The sequence below is a fragment of the Eubalaena glacialis genome, chromosome 15 (genome assembly GCF_028564815.1).
Source record: "Eubalaena glacialis isolate mEubGla1 chromosome 15, mEubGla1.1.hap2.+ XY, whole genome shotgun sequence".
In the NCBI taxonomy this organism is placed as follows: domain Eukaryota; kingdom Metazoa; phylum Chordata; class Mammalia; order Artiodactyla; family Balaenidae; genus Eubalaena; species Eubalaena glacialis.
In genome coordinates this window covers 50,346,028-50,363,932 of record NC_083730.1, presented here as the reverse complement: position 1 = coordinate 50,363,932, position 17,905 = coordinate 50,346,028, and the positions used below count along the sequence as shown (strand labels likewise).

Genomic DNA, 17,905 nt, shown 5'->3' with positions numbered 1-17,905 from the left:
TTTATTAAAAGAATATGTTCACGTAATTCAGATACCTGGAAAACAAAAGAACAGCTAAATTAACTGTGGGATGCCACTTTTTCTTGGTTAATTATTCCCATACAAGAATAATAATGTACATACATCCCCTTCTCCCACAAAATGAAGACCTCAACAACTCCACTATTTTGATGGATGCGGGAATAACAGCATCCGTTTGTATAGAATTTGCAAGCTGTTTGAATATTGGAGTCTGTCTGAGTGTAGGTAAGACTGGAAAATGGTAATTTTTTAAAATCCTGAAGCATAAGGCCTTTTCAGTTGAGATGGTTAGGCCGCGAATCTGAAGGTTTATGTTGCATTTTTTATATATATCATCATGTTCATCAATTCTTGTAAGATTTGTAAGGCTTAATTCTCACATAAGCTCAGGAAGGCTGTAGAAAAATCTCTAACTATCCCTTCCTGCCAGGTTCGGTAATCCTGGATTCACAGAAAAGAATGTTCTGGCTGACAATGGCAAGCATGTCCCCAGGCACATGCAAATGCAGGGCTCCCAGTAGGGACACTTACAGTATGGGTAACTGCCCCCTTTACATGCTAACCTCGTAATAACCCTTGATTCTAACACCATAGCACCTTCTCAATTCTCCTCATTCCCCAGAGAAGCTGAGCACAGAGGAACCAGCATTGTGTGCCCTGGAAAATGCCCTGAGCCATGCCCAGTGGGGGGGGGCTGGAATCCCCACTTGCAGGAAAGCCACATCTCTACATTCTGTAGTGCTCATGAATCTGAGATGTGCCTTCCTCCCTTGGAGCCAGCTGAGCCCGAGGACACTGGGTACACAGAAGCAAGAGTCCCTTCTGGAACCGTGTAGAACGCACCTCCAGAATGCAAAGCTTTAGAACATGAGCAAGTGTGTAGGCTAACTCTGCATGGGCACCTGCAGGGGCAGCCAGGAGCAACTCTTCCTTTAAAATCACACACCACTGCAGCCCTTCCACAAAGGCATCCCTCTACTCTGGGAGAGCGGATGCTAGTAACAAGCAAAAAGGCATCATCCATGAATGTGGGTACCTTTGGCTGGGACATAAACCCTGCCAGAAGATTCTCCTCATGGAAATCCACGGAACATTTCTCAGTTCAACGTCCCTAAGAAACGATTTGGAATTACTTCCACTCATGAAATAAAAGGAAATCACTTTTTTTTCCCCCAGTTTCTATACATGGATGTCCAAGGAAATATAGGATCCAGAGTAAGAAGATTCGAGTTTAGACTCTGCCTTGAACATTTTCTCCAGACCCCCAAGTCTGTGCTGTTACAATCTGGACCGTGTTTTTGCTGGCAAGGATTCACTGGGTTGTCCCACACTGAACATCATTTCACTATGCAGCAAAGGATTTTTAAAGAAGAATGAGAAAAATATAGAAATGAAGTGCTGCGGCACACATGGTCTTAATTTTGAGTTTGCCACCTAATGGACATGAGTCTTGTGTTCTTCCAACTAAGCAGAAAATAAACCAAAAGTGACTCCCAAGAGTTAACTAAAACTTGTGAGAGGTACAAAGGGTAGAGATGAGGTATAAAGGGGAAAATATACATGGAACCCAGAAATGGGAAACATGCTGATTACAGGAGGAAATAGAAGGAAGGTGTAGTTAGAGCTAAAGAAAGGAAAAAGATAGAGATGTTTGTGTGTTTTTAAAAATTTAATTTTTAATTGATGTATAGCTGAGTTAACAATATTAGTTTCAGGTGCACAACAGGGTGATACAATACTTTTATAGATTGTGTACCATATAAAATTATTATAAAATTATTGAGTGTATTCCCTGTGACTTATTTATCTTATAATTGGTAGCTTGTTGTGTTTTTTTTTTTTTGATTGAGAAACATTTCTCCCTTTGAGGAGATCTGTTTAATGTGTAAGGCAGATGCACATTGCACATTAGGGAGGGAAGGAGGAAGCCCAGACAGACAGAGAGAAGAATCTTATGTTTAAATGTTCTTGTCCTGCCTTAAAATATACATTTTATTTCATCACCAGATATACGATTTGCAACTGTAAAACGCCTAGAAGGAAACATAGGCAGTAAGCCATGTGACATTGGTCTTGGTGATAATTTCTTGAAACAGACACCAAAGGCAAAAGTAAAATAAACAAGTGAGATTACATCAAACTAAAAAGCCTCTGAACAGCAAAGGAAACCATCAACAAAATGGAAAGCCAACCTACCAACTGGGAAAAAAATATTTTCAAATCGTTGTGTTCGTTTTTAATGAGGGGTGAGTTGCTCGCCATATTGGATCGACCGGCATACAAACCAGGTAGGAATGAACGGCATTGTAGAGGGAGTGCTGGTCTGGCTGGCATGGCACCAGGTGATTAAAGCACATTCCAGAAAGGGCTGATGTACATTTATGGCATGTGGGAGAATCCCCAGCCTGAGACCCAATCAGAATACATGGCGTTTCCTACCCTGGGGGAGGCAAAGATGGGCTGCACTGCAGCAGGGAAGAACCACATGTGGGGAGTGAAGATGTTATATGATCTGGAACAATCTATACATCCTCAGGTGACCGCAAATGACTGAACGGAATGTACAGGAAGCAAGGTGCTTAGAGGTGAATTCTGTGTGACCCCCCGTTGGCATTCACAGAAGAGTGGGCTTTGGGAACCAAGTCTGAGGAGAGAGAAGAAAGAGCTCTGGGGTTTCCCAACCCCTAATGAGTCTCTGCAGTTATATTTTCACAGAAACCTAGAGTTTTGTCCGAATTTGACAAAGTTTTCCTAAGGTGCTTATATTCATTATCTTCAAAGATCTTGAATAGTAGCTAGCACCGTGAATTAGTATATCCTTCATGAATAATTACTCACTGAGTGAATCAACCCAGTTCCCAAAAGAGGAGTGTGCCTCCCATTAATTAAAATAGGAGTCAATAATGGGTAAGATATAGCCTATATTTTCTTTATTACTGCCATTTGGCATATGAAGGATGCTCTCCAGCCTTTCAAATCTCCCTCTGAGGGAAGTTAAGCTGACTATCAAGATAGACCTTGGCAGCTCTCTCTTGGGGTCCCCAACGCCCACTAAGCATTTAAGAGAGCACTGGACATCATCCTAGTGGCTGGTGAGATAACCCATGTCCAGGTGTGGGAGAGGAAGCGTGGTCCTGCCTGCTGCACGCAGTGAATTCTGTACTGAGGTCTAGAACGGGTGCTGGTGGCATGAGGGACCAGCAGCATGCACTTGGGCTCCTTTTATTTGGTTCATATGCCAATTTTTTATCCCAGAGGAGGCAGAAACCTCTTTCACTGCCTTGTGTGCTAGGGAAGAACTAAAACTCGAGTGGAGGAAAGGCTGGGGTAGGTACTGTGAGCCAAGGGTGGTCAGTGAGAGGGGAGGAGGGGGCGGGTCTCTAAGCAGCAGCCTGTGTCTGGAGCTCAGCTGGTAGGAGAGCAGACAACCTTGGGGACTTTGGCAACTCAACTCTCTTACTTGATAATGACAAAAGCCTTAGGATCACAGGCAGCTGACCCTGAAAAGAAAACACTGCCTTCTGCCAACCCAGTGTAGAGGCTGGAGTACAGGTCTTGGAGTACCAGCCTCCAAGCTCCTGGAATCTGCACTGATCAACATTCTCAATTGTTCCCTTAATGACACAGTGCCTACTTTGACCTTCCCCAACTCCAGGCCATCAGATCATCCCTACTGGCTGCTCTGGAGCTCTTAAGTGTGACTGCACATGCAAAGTCATGTTTTCACAAGGATTCTTAACGCTGCCTAAAAACATTTTTACATGTCCCCTTCCAATTTTCATTCCTCACTGCAATTTTTTTTTTTCTCTCTCCCTGGGGATAAGCTCCTATTCACAGATGATAATCATCTCGCAGCTCTCATCTGTAGAGCACTTTCATGTGAATACATTGTACATAGCTTGTCTTTAACAATATCAACAACCCATATAAGCTATGTACTGTTATCCTCATTTTATAGACAAGAGCTCAGTGAGGTTAAGACAACACTGAAATGTACATGGGTTACATGACCTGCCCATGTTACATCACTCATAGGCACCTGAGCTGGGATTCAAACTTGTATCCTCCTAGTCTACATCCCATGCTCATCCAACAGTATAACGGAAAGAAAATTGAAGCTCTTACACATCAACTCCCTCAAATTTCTTTATATGCACCTACAAATTTTAATTAATTAATTAATTAATTAATTAATTAATTAATTTCCCCTTCTCTCCTCCAGCAAGGAGAAGCTGATTCTATCCTGTGTTCCTAAAAGTTCTCTCAATTGTCCACAAATAGTCTTATCTATTCCCATTTCTTCACATTTCAGGTCTCTGCACATGACTCTCAAATCTTTCTGCGACCTCCAACTGTTGTTTCCAATCACTAAGGAAGGGCATATTTTTTAGTAATATACCTTTTTATAGACCATATACTGTTCCCCCACCTCCTCAGCTCTCCACATCTAACACGCCTGCTCTGTTTTTCTTAAGCAATCCATGTATTCCCTATCTCCATACGTTTGCTCATACTGATTTAAAATGTTATCCTTTTCTCTACTTGTAGAAATTCTTTTTATTTTTTTAAGAAGGAGCTCCAATGTTATACCTGCTATGAATAGTTCCCCAACTTTTTAGTCAGATTTAATGGTATAGTTTCTGTGTTCCCAAAGCACTTTGCTTACAAGGATGAATAACACATCACTTATCACATGAGAAAACTGTCTCCATCTCTGTTTCAACCTATGGGCTGCCGGCACAATGTAGACAAGAAGACAGTTTTATTTATCTCTACACACCTTGAAGCAATAAGCACAGACCTTGGCTAAGTGTTTGTTGAATGAATGAATGGTGATTTAGTTACTGCTCTGATTTTTCAACATGCCCCAAAGAGGGCATGATCTGATTTTGGGGTTATTTTTTTCTCACCTTAAATCTTCACTATCAACCTGGGAATTTTTCTAGCCTGCTTTGTGAAAATATTGAGTTTTAAATTTTTAAAAATTACCTGCTGTACAAAAATCACAGAAAAGGAAAGGAAATGATACATCATTTTTCTTGTAAAAATAAACACACGACTGCCATCCAGGTGATCAATGTTACAGATAAGCATCCAAAAAATTAAAATTTATATTTGTAAATTTAAAAAATAAGATAATAAGAATTGATCCTCTTCTATTAACAAATGTTTATGTTCACATATAATACAATAGTACTTTTCATTAGATTGGAATAATGAGTTTGGGGAGATGGGAGGAACAGGGTGATGCTAGCCTGAATTATGGAAGCCATAATTATTGAAAGCAATACAGTTTTATTACTTTCAATACTATGATCTGCCAATAAAGTCTGTCTAATGACATGGATCCTTATTTTATAGCCAAATCTTTTTGCCTAAAGACCACCGTATATGCTAAAGCCATGAAAACAATTATTCTTTTAAAGTAAGTTACAAGTGTTCCCTCTATTTCTCTTAACAAATCCATTCCTTGCAGAGAATTCAAAGGTAAATTTCATCTTGGTCTTGGTCAAATTGTCAAAAATTGTGTAACAGCAATATCTGAACTAATAAGGTTTTACTGAATTCTTAGAGGAAGACATTTCTGGAAAATAATGAATAGAGTCCAATGTCCCAGGGAAGTGTTAAATACTTTTAAAATAAAAATAGGTAAAATGTGAATTTTTTTCAAATAAGATGAACGTTAATTATTCATTAAGCTAGATACAAGTGAAATCCATCTTCAAAGTCTTTGGCTTCCTTTGTAAATTTCTTGAGGGCAAGGATCATGGTTTGCTCGCTTCTCTCCCCCACCCTCTAAGACTTTATACACCCCAACAATGTCACCTAGGCTATGCTTTCTGATGATGGTTATCATCATAAGAACAGGTGTTTAAAAGCAACATTACGGGGTTTTCAGATATTGTGGGGTTTTGCTCTGCTTATCTAAAACTACCTGAGACCAAAACATCATGGAGAGTTTACTCCCTGATTCTGGCTATAGGCTGCAAGTAATTTACAGGCCCCCATCCTGGAAAAGAAGAGAGACGAAATTCATATATTACCATCACATGCAAAGACATTTAAGAAACAATCTACATTGATATACCTCAAAGTCTCTGATATTTATTGCTAGCCAAGAAAATCATGGGAAGGGAGAGGATCGTGAAACAGAATATGTCATCCCTGTGTTTCTGGGCTACTCAGGTGGTGACAGGCTTCATGTCACTTATTAGGAAACCTGGCATTACCTTCAAATTTTGCCACAGAAAAGACAGCTTTGTGCCTATACCGTCTACATCAGAGAAACAGAGCTGGGGACTACTGGGGTAGGCGGAGCTGGAAAACATCCATCACAAGGAAGAAAATTTCCTTGGATTCTTTGCATTCTACTCCATAACCTTTCAAGGTGTCGATACACAATTATAGTTTCTGCTTAAAATTTTTGAGTACTTAGGATAGATCTCTTTAGGTAAAATTGATACTTGGGATAGATACGCCATGTACATCTCCTGGTGTGGGACATCCAGTGACCCACTGTTGGATAACTTGGTTTGTGAAGCTTGGAAGAGTAAATGAACTGAAATCTAGGATAAAAGGACAAAAGCTCTTTGAGGGAAGCGATCCCATGGATACTTAAATCATCCAGAACTACTGGTGGTTTACTTTGTAGTGAAGAGCTCTAATTTTGGGGGTTTCCCTTGAGCCAACGATTTTCCATCCTCATAATCAAGAAAGACGACCTCTTTCTGCCAGATGAAATTACTAAATGTAACATAGAATATTTCTTCTGGTTTAGTCATCTCTGGGGAGAGGTGAGTCTCAACTCATTCTGAGAACAATTCTAGAGAACCACAAGACGGCTATTCAGACTTTTGCTTTCTAGATTACACTGGTCCAATTCTTCTTTCAAAAAAACATATTATAACTATATAACTATATAATATATAATACATAATACATATTATATACAGTACACTATACAATATATTTTATATATTGTATAATTTTAATATATATTATATATTACATGTGAAACTATATATTAATATATATCTTACACATATGTATATGTAATGTTTTCCTCTTTGCGTATTGTCTTGTTTTTCAAAATATCCCTTTCAAAGTATGTTGATAAAAATTTGAACAATTACTTAAGAATGATGAGGCTTAAACAACGGTAGGATTAATTCTCTGTCCTGCTCTTCTGCTCCATTTAAAAAACCCGCTATCAGCGTGATTCATATATAATATTGTTTTCCTAACCTTAATTGAAACATAGATCCTATTGGCACTTGCCTTCTTAATTAATCTATCACCAAATTTCATTTGTGCTAGAATATACCAGTTTATACTTATGTCAATTAAATGCTATTCTAGTAATAACTTATAAGGCAAAAGAATCTGAAAAAGAATATGTATATATATATATATATAAACTGAATCACTTTGCTGTACACCTGAAACTAACACAACATTGTAAATCAGCTATACTTCAATAAAAAAAAAACTATAAAAAAATAAATAAAACTAAAAAAAGTTTTTTTTTTAAAATGCTATTCTATCTTTAGAATGATTTAAAGAATATATCCAAGGGCACTTTGTGTCGTATTGTCATGAGTTTCCTGGGATAAGGTATCAACAGCTCCACTCGATTTAGTAATTTCTGCATTTTGGATGAAGGCACTTGTAAGTCATTTGTACACCTCATCAATAAGTTATAGGTCCTACAGTACAACTGATCCTCACGGGTTAGAACTTGATATTTAATCCACTGCTTCAACGCACTTTGATGTAATTGCAACTTTATATTTACTGGTCACCCATGTAACAATAGCATGATTAAGGTCACACTTCTGTGGCTTGGTGATAACAACATTGTTTAGGCTAGGACCCCAAATCTTTCTCTATACAAAACTGATTTTATCTGGCACATCTCATTGTTTATGTAATCTGTCACGTAACCATGGAAGGAAATTAAATCGATGTAGAAAAAAATGGCTATTCAAAGAGTCAAATGCAGCTGCTTCCTTATCTCTTATGATATTCTGCTAAATTGCTTACAGATTGCATGAGAAATTGTTCTCATCAGGTATTGCCTCTAAGCCCTCAGGTTTATAATGATCAAGTCATTTCCTTTAAAAACGTGGATATGACAGGCTTTTTCCCCATCTCCACGAAGGCTCAACTATAAAGGCTGTGCAAGGACTTCTGCCAATTTCTTCTTTGTTTTATTTATTGTAGTAAAAAACACATTAGATGTGTCCTCAACAAATTTTAAAATGTACAGGACGGTATGTGAAGTGTAAGCACAATGTCGTACAGCAGATCTCTAGAATTTTTCATCCTGCATAACTGAAACTCTATACCTACGGAACAGCAATTCTCCATGCCGCTCTCCCCACCCCCAGGAAACTACCATCTGTCAATTTCTCAAGGGTCTCAGGAAACCTGACATTGGGGCATAATAATAAGATTACACTCCCAGACTGGATACACTTTGATGGTCTAGTTTGGCTTTCCACTTGTCACAGACTGAAGTATGTAGTTAGATGAATGCGTGTCCTACACTATATGGTAAACTTGTTGAAAACAAGTTAGTTAGATGATTCAGTCTTACTTCTCTTTATAATTTCCCCAAACCTAGTTTAGTGTTGTATATAAATATGTAATGAATTAAACTGGAATATTTCTTTTCAAAGGTTAATATTAATTAATGTTAATTTTAAGGATCTGATAAAAAGACAGGAAAGTAAATGCCATTTATTTTTCAATTGATGAACTGTCTCCTAAAAAAAAAAAAGCCTCCTCTCTCACGTCCCAATAATAGTAATAGCATGCATAGCCCTTTAGAGGGTTTGACTGTATCTTTTAAATCATTGCTGTTCCTATATATTTTTTTTAATGTAATGACTCACTAGGATGTTAAGCTCAGTCTGTATAATCAATATAGGCTGACTTTCTTGCTACGTGATCATGTATTAAATAACGATGAATGTTTTCCCATGGTCAGCTGTGGAAATGGTTTTAAATGTCAGCATACGGGCTTGCTTCACACAGCGGAAATTAACTGGGTTTGGCCAGAGCCACTAAAGTTAATAAGAATTCAAACCTCACATCCAGTGAACCTGTTCTTATATTGCACTTACAAGATTGATTACAATATTAAAGGCTTAATTGAGTAGCATAGACAATCTAATGAAACAAGATCTTTCCCCATCATCACATTACTTTATTCTGAGTCATTTTTGTTTTCGGTGGGAAAGCACGTTTCACCTGTTGAAACTTGGTGTAAGCACCATACTAAGTGCATAGGTCTAGAACTTTGATGGGAAATCAATTTTTTTTTAACATCTTTATTGTAGTATAATTGCTTTACAATGTTGTGTTAGTTGCTGCTGTATAACAAAGTGAATCAGCTATACATATACATATATCCCCATATCTCCTCCCTCTTGCGTCTCCCTCCCACACTCCCTATCCTACCCCTCTAGGTGGACACAAAGCACTGAGCTGATCTCCCTGTGCTATGCGGCTGCTTCCCACTAGCCATCTATTTTACATTTGGTAGTGTACATATGTCCATGGCACTCTCTCACGTCGTCCCAGCTTACCCTTCCCACTCCCCTTGTCCTCAAGTCTATTCTCTGTGTCTGCATCTTTATCCCTGTCCTGCTCCTAGGTTCTTCAGAACTTTTTTTTTTTTTAGATTCCATATATATATGTTAGCATATGGTATTTGTTTTTCTCTTTCTGATTTACTTCACTCTGTATGACAGACTCTAGGTCCATCCACCTCACTACAAATAACTCAATTTTGTTTCTTTTTATGGCTGAGTAATATTCCATTGTATATATGTGCCACATCTTCTTTATCCATTCATCTGTTGATGGACACTTAGGTTGCTTCCATGTCCGGGCTATTGTAAATAGAGCTGCAATGAACATTGTGGTACATGACTCTTTTTGAATTATGGTTTTCTCAGGGTATATGCCCAGTAGTGGGATTGCTGGGTCATATGGTAGTTCTGTTTTTAGTTTTTTAAGGGACCTCTATACTGTTCTCCATACTGGCTGTATCAATTTACATTCCCACCAAGAGTGCAAGAGGGTTCCCTTTTCTCCACACCCTCTCCAGCATTTACTGTTTGTAGATTTTTTGATGATGGCCATTCTGACCGGTGTGAGGTGATACCTCAACGTAGTTTTTTTTTTTTTTTTAACATCTTTATTGGAGTATACTTGCTTTACAATGGTGTGTTAGTTTCTGCTTTATAACAAAGTGAATCAGTTATACATATACATATGTTCCCATATCTCTTCCCTCTTGCACCTCCCTCCCTCCCACCCTCCCTATCCCACCCCTCTAGGGGGTCACAAAGCACCGAGCTGATCTCCCTGTTCTATGTGGCTCCTTCCCACTAGCTATCTATTTTACGTTTGGTAGTGTATATATGTCCATGGCACTCTCTCACTTTGTCACAGCTTTCCCTTCCCCCTCCCCATATCCTCAAGTCCATTCTCTAGTAGGTCTGTGTCTTTATTCCCGTCTTGCCCCTAGGTTCTTCATGACCTTTTTTTTTTCTTCTTAGATTCCATATATATGTGTTAGCATACAGTATTTGTTTTTCTCTTTCGGACTTAACTTCACTCTGTATGACCGACTCTAGGTCCATCCACCTCACTACAAATAACTCCATTTCGTTTCTTTTTTTGGCTGAGTAATATTCCATTGTATATATGTGCCACATCTTCTTTATCCATTCATCTGTTGATGGACACTTAGGTTGCTTCCATGTTCCGGCTATCGTAAATAGAGCTGCAATGAACATTGTGGTACATGACTCTTTTTGAATTATGGTTTTCTCAGGGTATATGCCTGGTAGTGGGATTGCTGGGTGGTATGGTAGTTCTATTTTTAGTTTTAAGGAAGCTCCATACTGTTCTCCATAGTGGCTGTATCAATTTACATTCCCACCAGCAGTGCAAGAGGGTTGCCTTTTCTCCACACCCTCTCCAGCATTTATTGTTTGTAGATTTTCTGATGATGGCCATTCTGACCGGTGTGAGATGATATCTCATTGTAGTTTTGATTTGCATTTCTCTAATGATTAGTGATGCTGAGCATTCTTTCATGTGTTTGTTGGCAATCTGTATATCTTCTTTGGAGAAATGTCTATTTAGGTCTTCTGCCCATTTTTGGATTGGTTCTTTGTGTTTTTGATATTGAGCTGCATGAGCTGCTTGTATATTTTGGAAATTAATCCTTTGTCACTTGCTTCATTTGCAAATATTTTCTCCCATTCTGAGGGTTGTCTTGTCGTCTTGTTTATGGTTTCCTTTGCTGTGCAAAAGCTTTTAAGTTTCATTAGGTCCCATTTGTTTATTTTTGTTTTTATTTCCATTTGCCTAGGAGGTGGGTCAAATAGGATCTTGCTGTGATGTATGTCATAGAGTGTTCTGCCTATGTTTCCCTCTAAGAGTTTGATGGTGTCTGGCCTTACATTTAGGTCTTTAATCCATTTTGAGTTTATTTTTGTGTACGGTGTTAGGGAGTGTTCTAATATCATTCTTTTACATGGAGCTGTCGAATTTTCCCAGCACCACTTATTGAAGAGGCTGTCTTTTCCCCACTGTATATTCTTGCCTCCTTTATCAAAGATAAGGTGCCAATATGTGCATGGGTTTATCTCTGGGCTTTCTATCCTGTTCCATTGATCTATATTTCTGTTTTTGTGCCAGTACCATATTGTCTTGATTACTGTAACTTTGTAGTATAGTCTGAAATCTGGGAGCCTGATTCTGCCAGGTCCGTTTATCTTTCTCAAGATTGCTTTAGCTATTTGGGGTCTTTTGTGTTTCCATACAAATTGTGAAATTTTTTGTTCTAGTTTTAGGAAAATGCATCGGTAGTTTGATAGGGATTACACTGAATCTGTAGATTGCTTTGGGTAGTATAGTCATTTTCACAATGTTGAAATGGTATATCTCTGCATCTGTTTGTATCATCTTTAATTTCTTTCATCACTGTCTTATAGTTTTCTGCATACAGGTCTTTTGTCTCCTTAGGTAGGCTTATTCCTAGGTATTTTATTCATTTTGTTGCAATGGTAAATGGGAGTGCTTCCTTAATTTCTCTTTCAGATTTTTCATCATTCGTGTATAGGAATGCAAGAGATTTCTGTGCATTAATTTTGTATCCTGCTACTCTACCAAATTCATTGATTAGCTCTAGTAGTTTTCTGGTAGCATCTTTAGGATTCTCTACGTATGGTATCATGTCATCTGCAAACAGTGACAGCTTTACTTCTTCTTTTCTTATTTGGATTCCTCTTACTTATTTCCTGTCTCTGATTGCTGTGGCTAAAACTTCCAAAACTATGTTGAATAATAGTGGTGAGAGTGGGCAACCTTGTCTTGTTCCTGATCTTAGTGGAAATGGCTTCAGTTTTTCACTATTGAGAACGATGTTGGCTGTAGGTTTGTCATTTATGGCCTTTATTATATTGAGGTAAGTTCCCTCTATGCCTACTTTCTAGAGGGTTTTTATCATAAATGGGTGTTGAATTTTGTCGAAAGCTTTTTCTGCATCTATTGAGATGATCATATGGTTTTTTTCCTTCAATTTGTTAATATGGTATATCACATTGAATGATTTGCATATATTGAAGACTCCTTGCATTCCTGGGATAAACCCCACTTGATCATGGTGTATGATCCTTTTAATGTGCTGTTAGATTCTGTTTGCTAGTATTTTGTTGAGGATTTTTGCATCTATGTTCATCAGTGATATTGGCCTGTAGTTTTCTTTCTTTGTGACATCTTTCTCTGGTTTTGGTATCAGGGTGATGGTGGCCTCGTAGAATGAGTTTGGGAGTGTTCCTCCCTCTGCTATATTTTGGAAGAGGTTGAGAAGGATAGGTGTTAGCTCTTCTCTAAATGTTTGATAGAATTCTCCTGTGAAGCCATCTGGTCCTGGGCTTTTGTTTGTTGGAAGATTTTTAATCACAGTTTCAATTTCAGTGCTTGTGTTTAGTCTGTTTATATTTTCTATTTCTTCCTACTTCAGTCTTGGAAGGTTGTCCTTTTCTAAGAATTTGCCCATTTCTTCCAGGTTGTCCATTTTATTGGCATAGAGTTGCTTGTAGTAATCTCTCATGATCCTTTGTATTTCTGCAGTGTCAGTTGTTACTTCTCCTTTTTCATTTCTAATTCTATTGATCTGAGTCTTTTCCCTTTTTTTCTTGATGAGTCTGCTTAATGGTTTATCAATTTTTTTAATCTTCTCAAAGAACCAGCTTTTAGTTTTATTTATCTTTGCTATCATTTCCTTCATTTCTTTTTCATTTATTTCTGATCTGATCTTTATGATTTCTTTTCTTCTGCTAACTTTGGAAGTTTTTTTGTTCTTCTTTCTCTAATTGCTTTAGGTGTAAGGTTAGGTTGTTTATTTGAGATGTTTCTTGTTTCTTGAGGTAGGATTGTATTGCTATAAACTTCCCTCTTAGAACTACTTTTGCTGCATCCCATAGGTTTTGGGTCATTGTGTTTTCATTGTCATCTGTTTCTAGGTATTTTTTGATTTCCTCTTTGATTTCTTCAGTGATCTCTTGGTTATTTAGTAGTGTATTGTTTAGCCTCCATGTGTTTGTATTTTTTACAGATTTTTTCCTGTAATTGATATCTAGTCTCATAGCGTTGTGATCAGAAATGATACTTGATATGATTTCAATTTTCTTAAATTTACCAAGGCTTGATTTGTGATCCAAGATATTATCTATCCTGGAGAATGTTCTATGAGCACCTGAGAAGAAAGTATTCTGTTGTTTTTGGATGGAATATCCTATAAATATCAATTAAATCCATCTTGTTTAATGTATCATTTAAAGCTTGTGTTTCCTTATATATTTTCATTTTGGATGATCTGTCCATTGGTGAAGGTGGGGTGTTAAAGTCCCCTACTATGATTGTGTTACTGTCAATTTCCCCTTTTATGACTGTTTGTATTTGCCTTATGTATTGAGGTGTTTCTATGTTGGGTGCATAAATATTTATAATTGTTATATCTTCTTCTTGGATTGATCCCTTGATCATTATGTAGTGTCCTTCTTTGTCTCTTGTAATGGTCTTTGTTTTAAAGTCTATTTTGTCTGATATGAGAATTTCTACTCCAGCTTTCTTTTGATTTCCATTTGCATGGAATATCTTTTTCCATCCCCTCACCTTCAATCTGTATGTGTCCCTAGGTCTGAAGTGAGTCTCTTGTAGACAGCATATATATATGGGTCTTGTTTTTGTATCCATTCAGCGAGTCTATGTCTTTTGGTTGGAGCATTTAATCCATTTACCTTTAAGGTAATTATCGATATGTATGTTCCTATTACCATTTTTTAAATTGTTTTCAGTTTGTTATTTTAAGTCTTTTCCTTCTCTTGTGTTTCCTGCCTAGAGAAGTTCCTTTAGCATTTGTTGTCAAGCTGGTTTAGTGGTGCTGAATCCTCTTAGCTTTTGCTTGTCTGTAAAGGTTTCAATTTCTCCATCGAATCTGAATGAGATCCTTGCTGGGTAAAGTAATCTTGGTTGTAGGTTTTTCCCTTTCATCACTTTAAATATGTCCTGCCACTCCCTTCTGGCTTGCAGAGTTTCTGCTGAAAGATCAGCTGTTAACCTTATGGGTATTCCTTTCTGTGTTATTTGTTGTTTTTCCCTTGCTGCTTTTAATATGTTTTCTTTGTATTTAATTTTTGATAGTTTGATTAATATGTGTCTTGGCACGTTTCTCCTTGGATTTATCTTGTATGGGACTCTCTGTGTTTCCTGGACTTGATTGACTATTTCCTTTCCCATATTAGGGAAGTTTTCAACTATAATCTCTTCAAATATTTTCTCAGTCCCTTTTTTTTCCTCTTCTTCTTCTGCGACCCCTATAATTCGAATGTTGGTGTGTTTAATGTTGTCCCAGAGGTCTCTGAGACTGTCCTCAATTCTTTTCATTCTTTTTTATCCTGCTCTGTGGTAGTTATTGCCACTATTTTATCTTCCAGGTCACTTATCCGTTCTTCTGCCTCAGTTATTCTGCTATTGATTCCTTCTACAGAATTTTTAATTTCATTTATTGTGTTGGTCATCGTTTGTTCGCTCTATAGTTCTTCTAGGTCCTTGTTAAACGTTTCTTGTATTTTCTTCATTCTATTTCCAAGATTTTGGATCATCTTTACTATCATTACTCTGAATTCTTTTTCAGGTAGACTGCCTATTTCCTCTACATTTGTTTGGTCTGATGGGTTTTTACCTTGCTCCTTCATCTGCTGCGTATTTCTCTGTCTTCTCATTTTGCTTAACTTACTGTGTTTGGGGTCTCCTTTTCACAGGCTGCAGGTTTGTAGTTCCCGTTGTTTTTGGTGTCTGCCCCCAGTGGGTAAGGTTGGTTCAGTGGGTCATGTAGGCTTCCTGGTGCAGGGGACTGGTGTCTGTGTTCTGGTGGATGAGGCTGGATCTTGTCTTTCTGGTGGGCAGGACTGCGTCTGGTGGTGTGTTTTGGGGTGTCTGTGAACTATGATTTTAGGCAGCCTCTCTGCTAATGGGAGCGGTTGTGTTCCTGCCTTGCTAGTTGTTTGGCATAGGGTGTCCAGCACTGTAGCTTGCTGGTCGTTGAGTGGAGCTGGGTCTTGGCATTGAGATGGAGATCTCTGGGAGAGCTTTCGCCGTTTGATATTATGTGGAGCTGGGAGGTCTCTGGTGGACCAATGTCCTGAACTCGGCTCTCCCACCTCAGAGGCTCAGGCCTGACACCCAGCCGGATCACCGAGACCCTGTCTGCCACACGGTGGTCAAGTCAAGACTTTCCATTGTGATTTCAATGGAAAATCAGAACTTCCAGCTTCTGTGATGCAGCAGGATTCCAAGAAGGCAAATGGAAAGTACACAGGGAGGAAGATGAACTGCAGCAAAACCTTTGTCATACGATAGTGACCTCGCGGGCTCGCTGGGCATGAGGGCATGTGTGTGGCTCGCCCTCAGCAGGCAGTGGAGGGTTCTCTATGGGAAAGTGGAGAGGAGCTCACGGAGCCGCTCTGCCTCCGCTTCACTGTAGACTGCTCCACATACAGTACATGCCGCCGGAAATCAATTTTTTTAAAAAAGGCATTTCACTGATCCTTCTTCCGAGGGTTCGAGCGCTCTATGCAGCATGAGTAGCACAGCCAAGCAGAGCTCACATTCAAGTGAGGAAACACAAATATGCCCACAATGTTCTTTTCTGAAAGTAATTCTTCTGGCAGCATGATAAATTTATTCAGTTGGTTATCATCATCTTTGCCTAACAGAGAATAAAAGACGGGAAAAGGTTGGGCAGTTTCCTAAGGCCATGCGGCAATTTGTTGTTAAAATTGAGACAGGGTTACATTTCATGAATGAATGTTTTTTTTCTCCAGCTATACCTGTCGTAAATGTGATTATCAATACCCTCTTAGTTTTACATAAAGATATTCTGATACAAAAAGTTTTTCACGGTGAAGTTTAGGTCCTTTGTTGTATAACATTTGGTTGCTGGGTTTAAGTTTATCCCGATATTTTATTTTGTAATATTGGTTTGGTCTCACCTTACCTTCTTTCCTGTTTCCTTTTAACATCACCTGGATATACAATTATTAAATCAATAGTAACCACAATAACAGGTAACATGTACTGAATCCTTATTAAATATCAGACATGATGCTGAGCACTTTATGTGAACCTCATCTAATCTAATACCAGAAGAATCCCGTGGGAATATGACCTGGATTTCTGCTTATGGAATATAACTACGTGTTTCCAGTTTTTCACTTTTTTACATAAACCACCCCCATCATCATCATCTATATTTCCTAGTTTCTATTCCATTAAGTGGATTGAGAACTTAAAGACACAAAGCAGAATCCTTTTAGATTTGAGTTTTTTCCTAATATTTTATCATTTTATTTTCACACCTGATTCTGTAGCTTTTTACTTTTAGTAACTCAACTTTGAGTCTTTCCAAAACATTTTTATAGAAATTCTTTTATGCATTCATATGTCATTGGTTTTATATACTTTATAATTGAATAATTATATTAACAAGTACAATGGGAACAAACACAACTAATTCTTGGTCCATATTCATCCCCACAGGTGGGGTCAGAAGGTATAGGAGGGCTCAAGAGACAGCAGGTGAGGCCCTGGTGGTGAGCTGGCTGGGCGCATCAGTCAGTAGGTTATATCTAGGGAAGGGAGAGAGTTGCTTAGTCAGGGAAATCATTTAAGAGAAGGCTAGTTAAAAGAACTTTTGTTGTATTTGATACTTTAACTGCATAGGCATTACTTTGACAAAATTACTGTAAAAGATAATTTTTTTAAAAAATGGAAGCAGGAGAAGAAGGAGAGTGAGTTTAGGTAGCTTGCCCAGGATTACAAAACTAGAGATGGAACTGGATTTGGCTCCAGAATTCAGCATCCAAGTCTAGCATTTCAGTGCTCTTTCCCTCCAACCCATGAGCCTCAGCACAGAGAGAACTCTGGAGGGTTGGGTGGGCTGCTGCCACCAAGGAAGGGGGCTTGAGACAGCTCAACAGTGGTCAGCAAGAGAACACAGTGACAGAAGCAAGAAGAAGCCAGAAAGTAATGAAATAGTCTTGGAAGTTTGCAAAAGAATGCTGTTATTGTGTTAACCTTAAGTTAACCCAAGTATTTCTTGACCTTGGGCCTCATTGGTTCAAAACAAAAGGGTTTTCAGCAAATAAATTTGGCCAACAGATACTGCCAACTATTTTCAGAACCAGTTTTTGCAACTCTGAAATTGAAGAAACCCTGAAAGGGCATCCCTCCCCTCCAGCAAACAAAAAACAACACAGAAGAACCTCTGACCCAAGGGTTCCATGGGAAGCCAGGT

General features: G+C 38.4%; 1 protein-coding gene across 2 annotated transcripts in view; it reads right to left on the bottom strand.

The window, feature by feature from the left end:
- The window catches only part of CHST9 (carbohydrate sulfotransferase 9), a 202,526-nt gene that overhangs the window by 91,172 nt on the left and 93,449 nt on the right, over positions 1-17,905 (bottom strand). The window contains exon 3 of one of the 2 annotated variants that reach the window (XM_061169365.1): positions 5,986-6,031. The exons of the other annotated variant lie outside the window; for it this stretch is intronic. Within the exon in view, the coding sequence (XP_061025348.1) occupies positions 5,986-6,031 (46 nt within the window). The remainder of the gene's footprint in view (positions 1-5,985; positions 6,032-17,905) is intronic. 2 annotated transcript variants of the gene reach the window in all.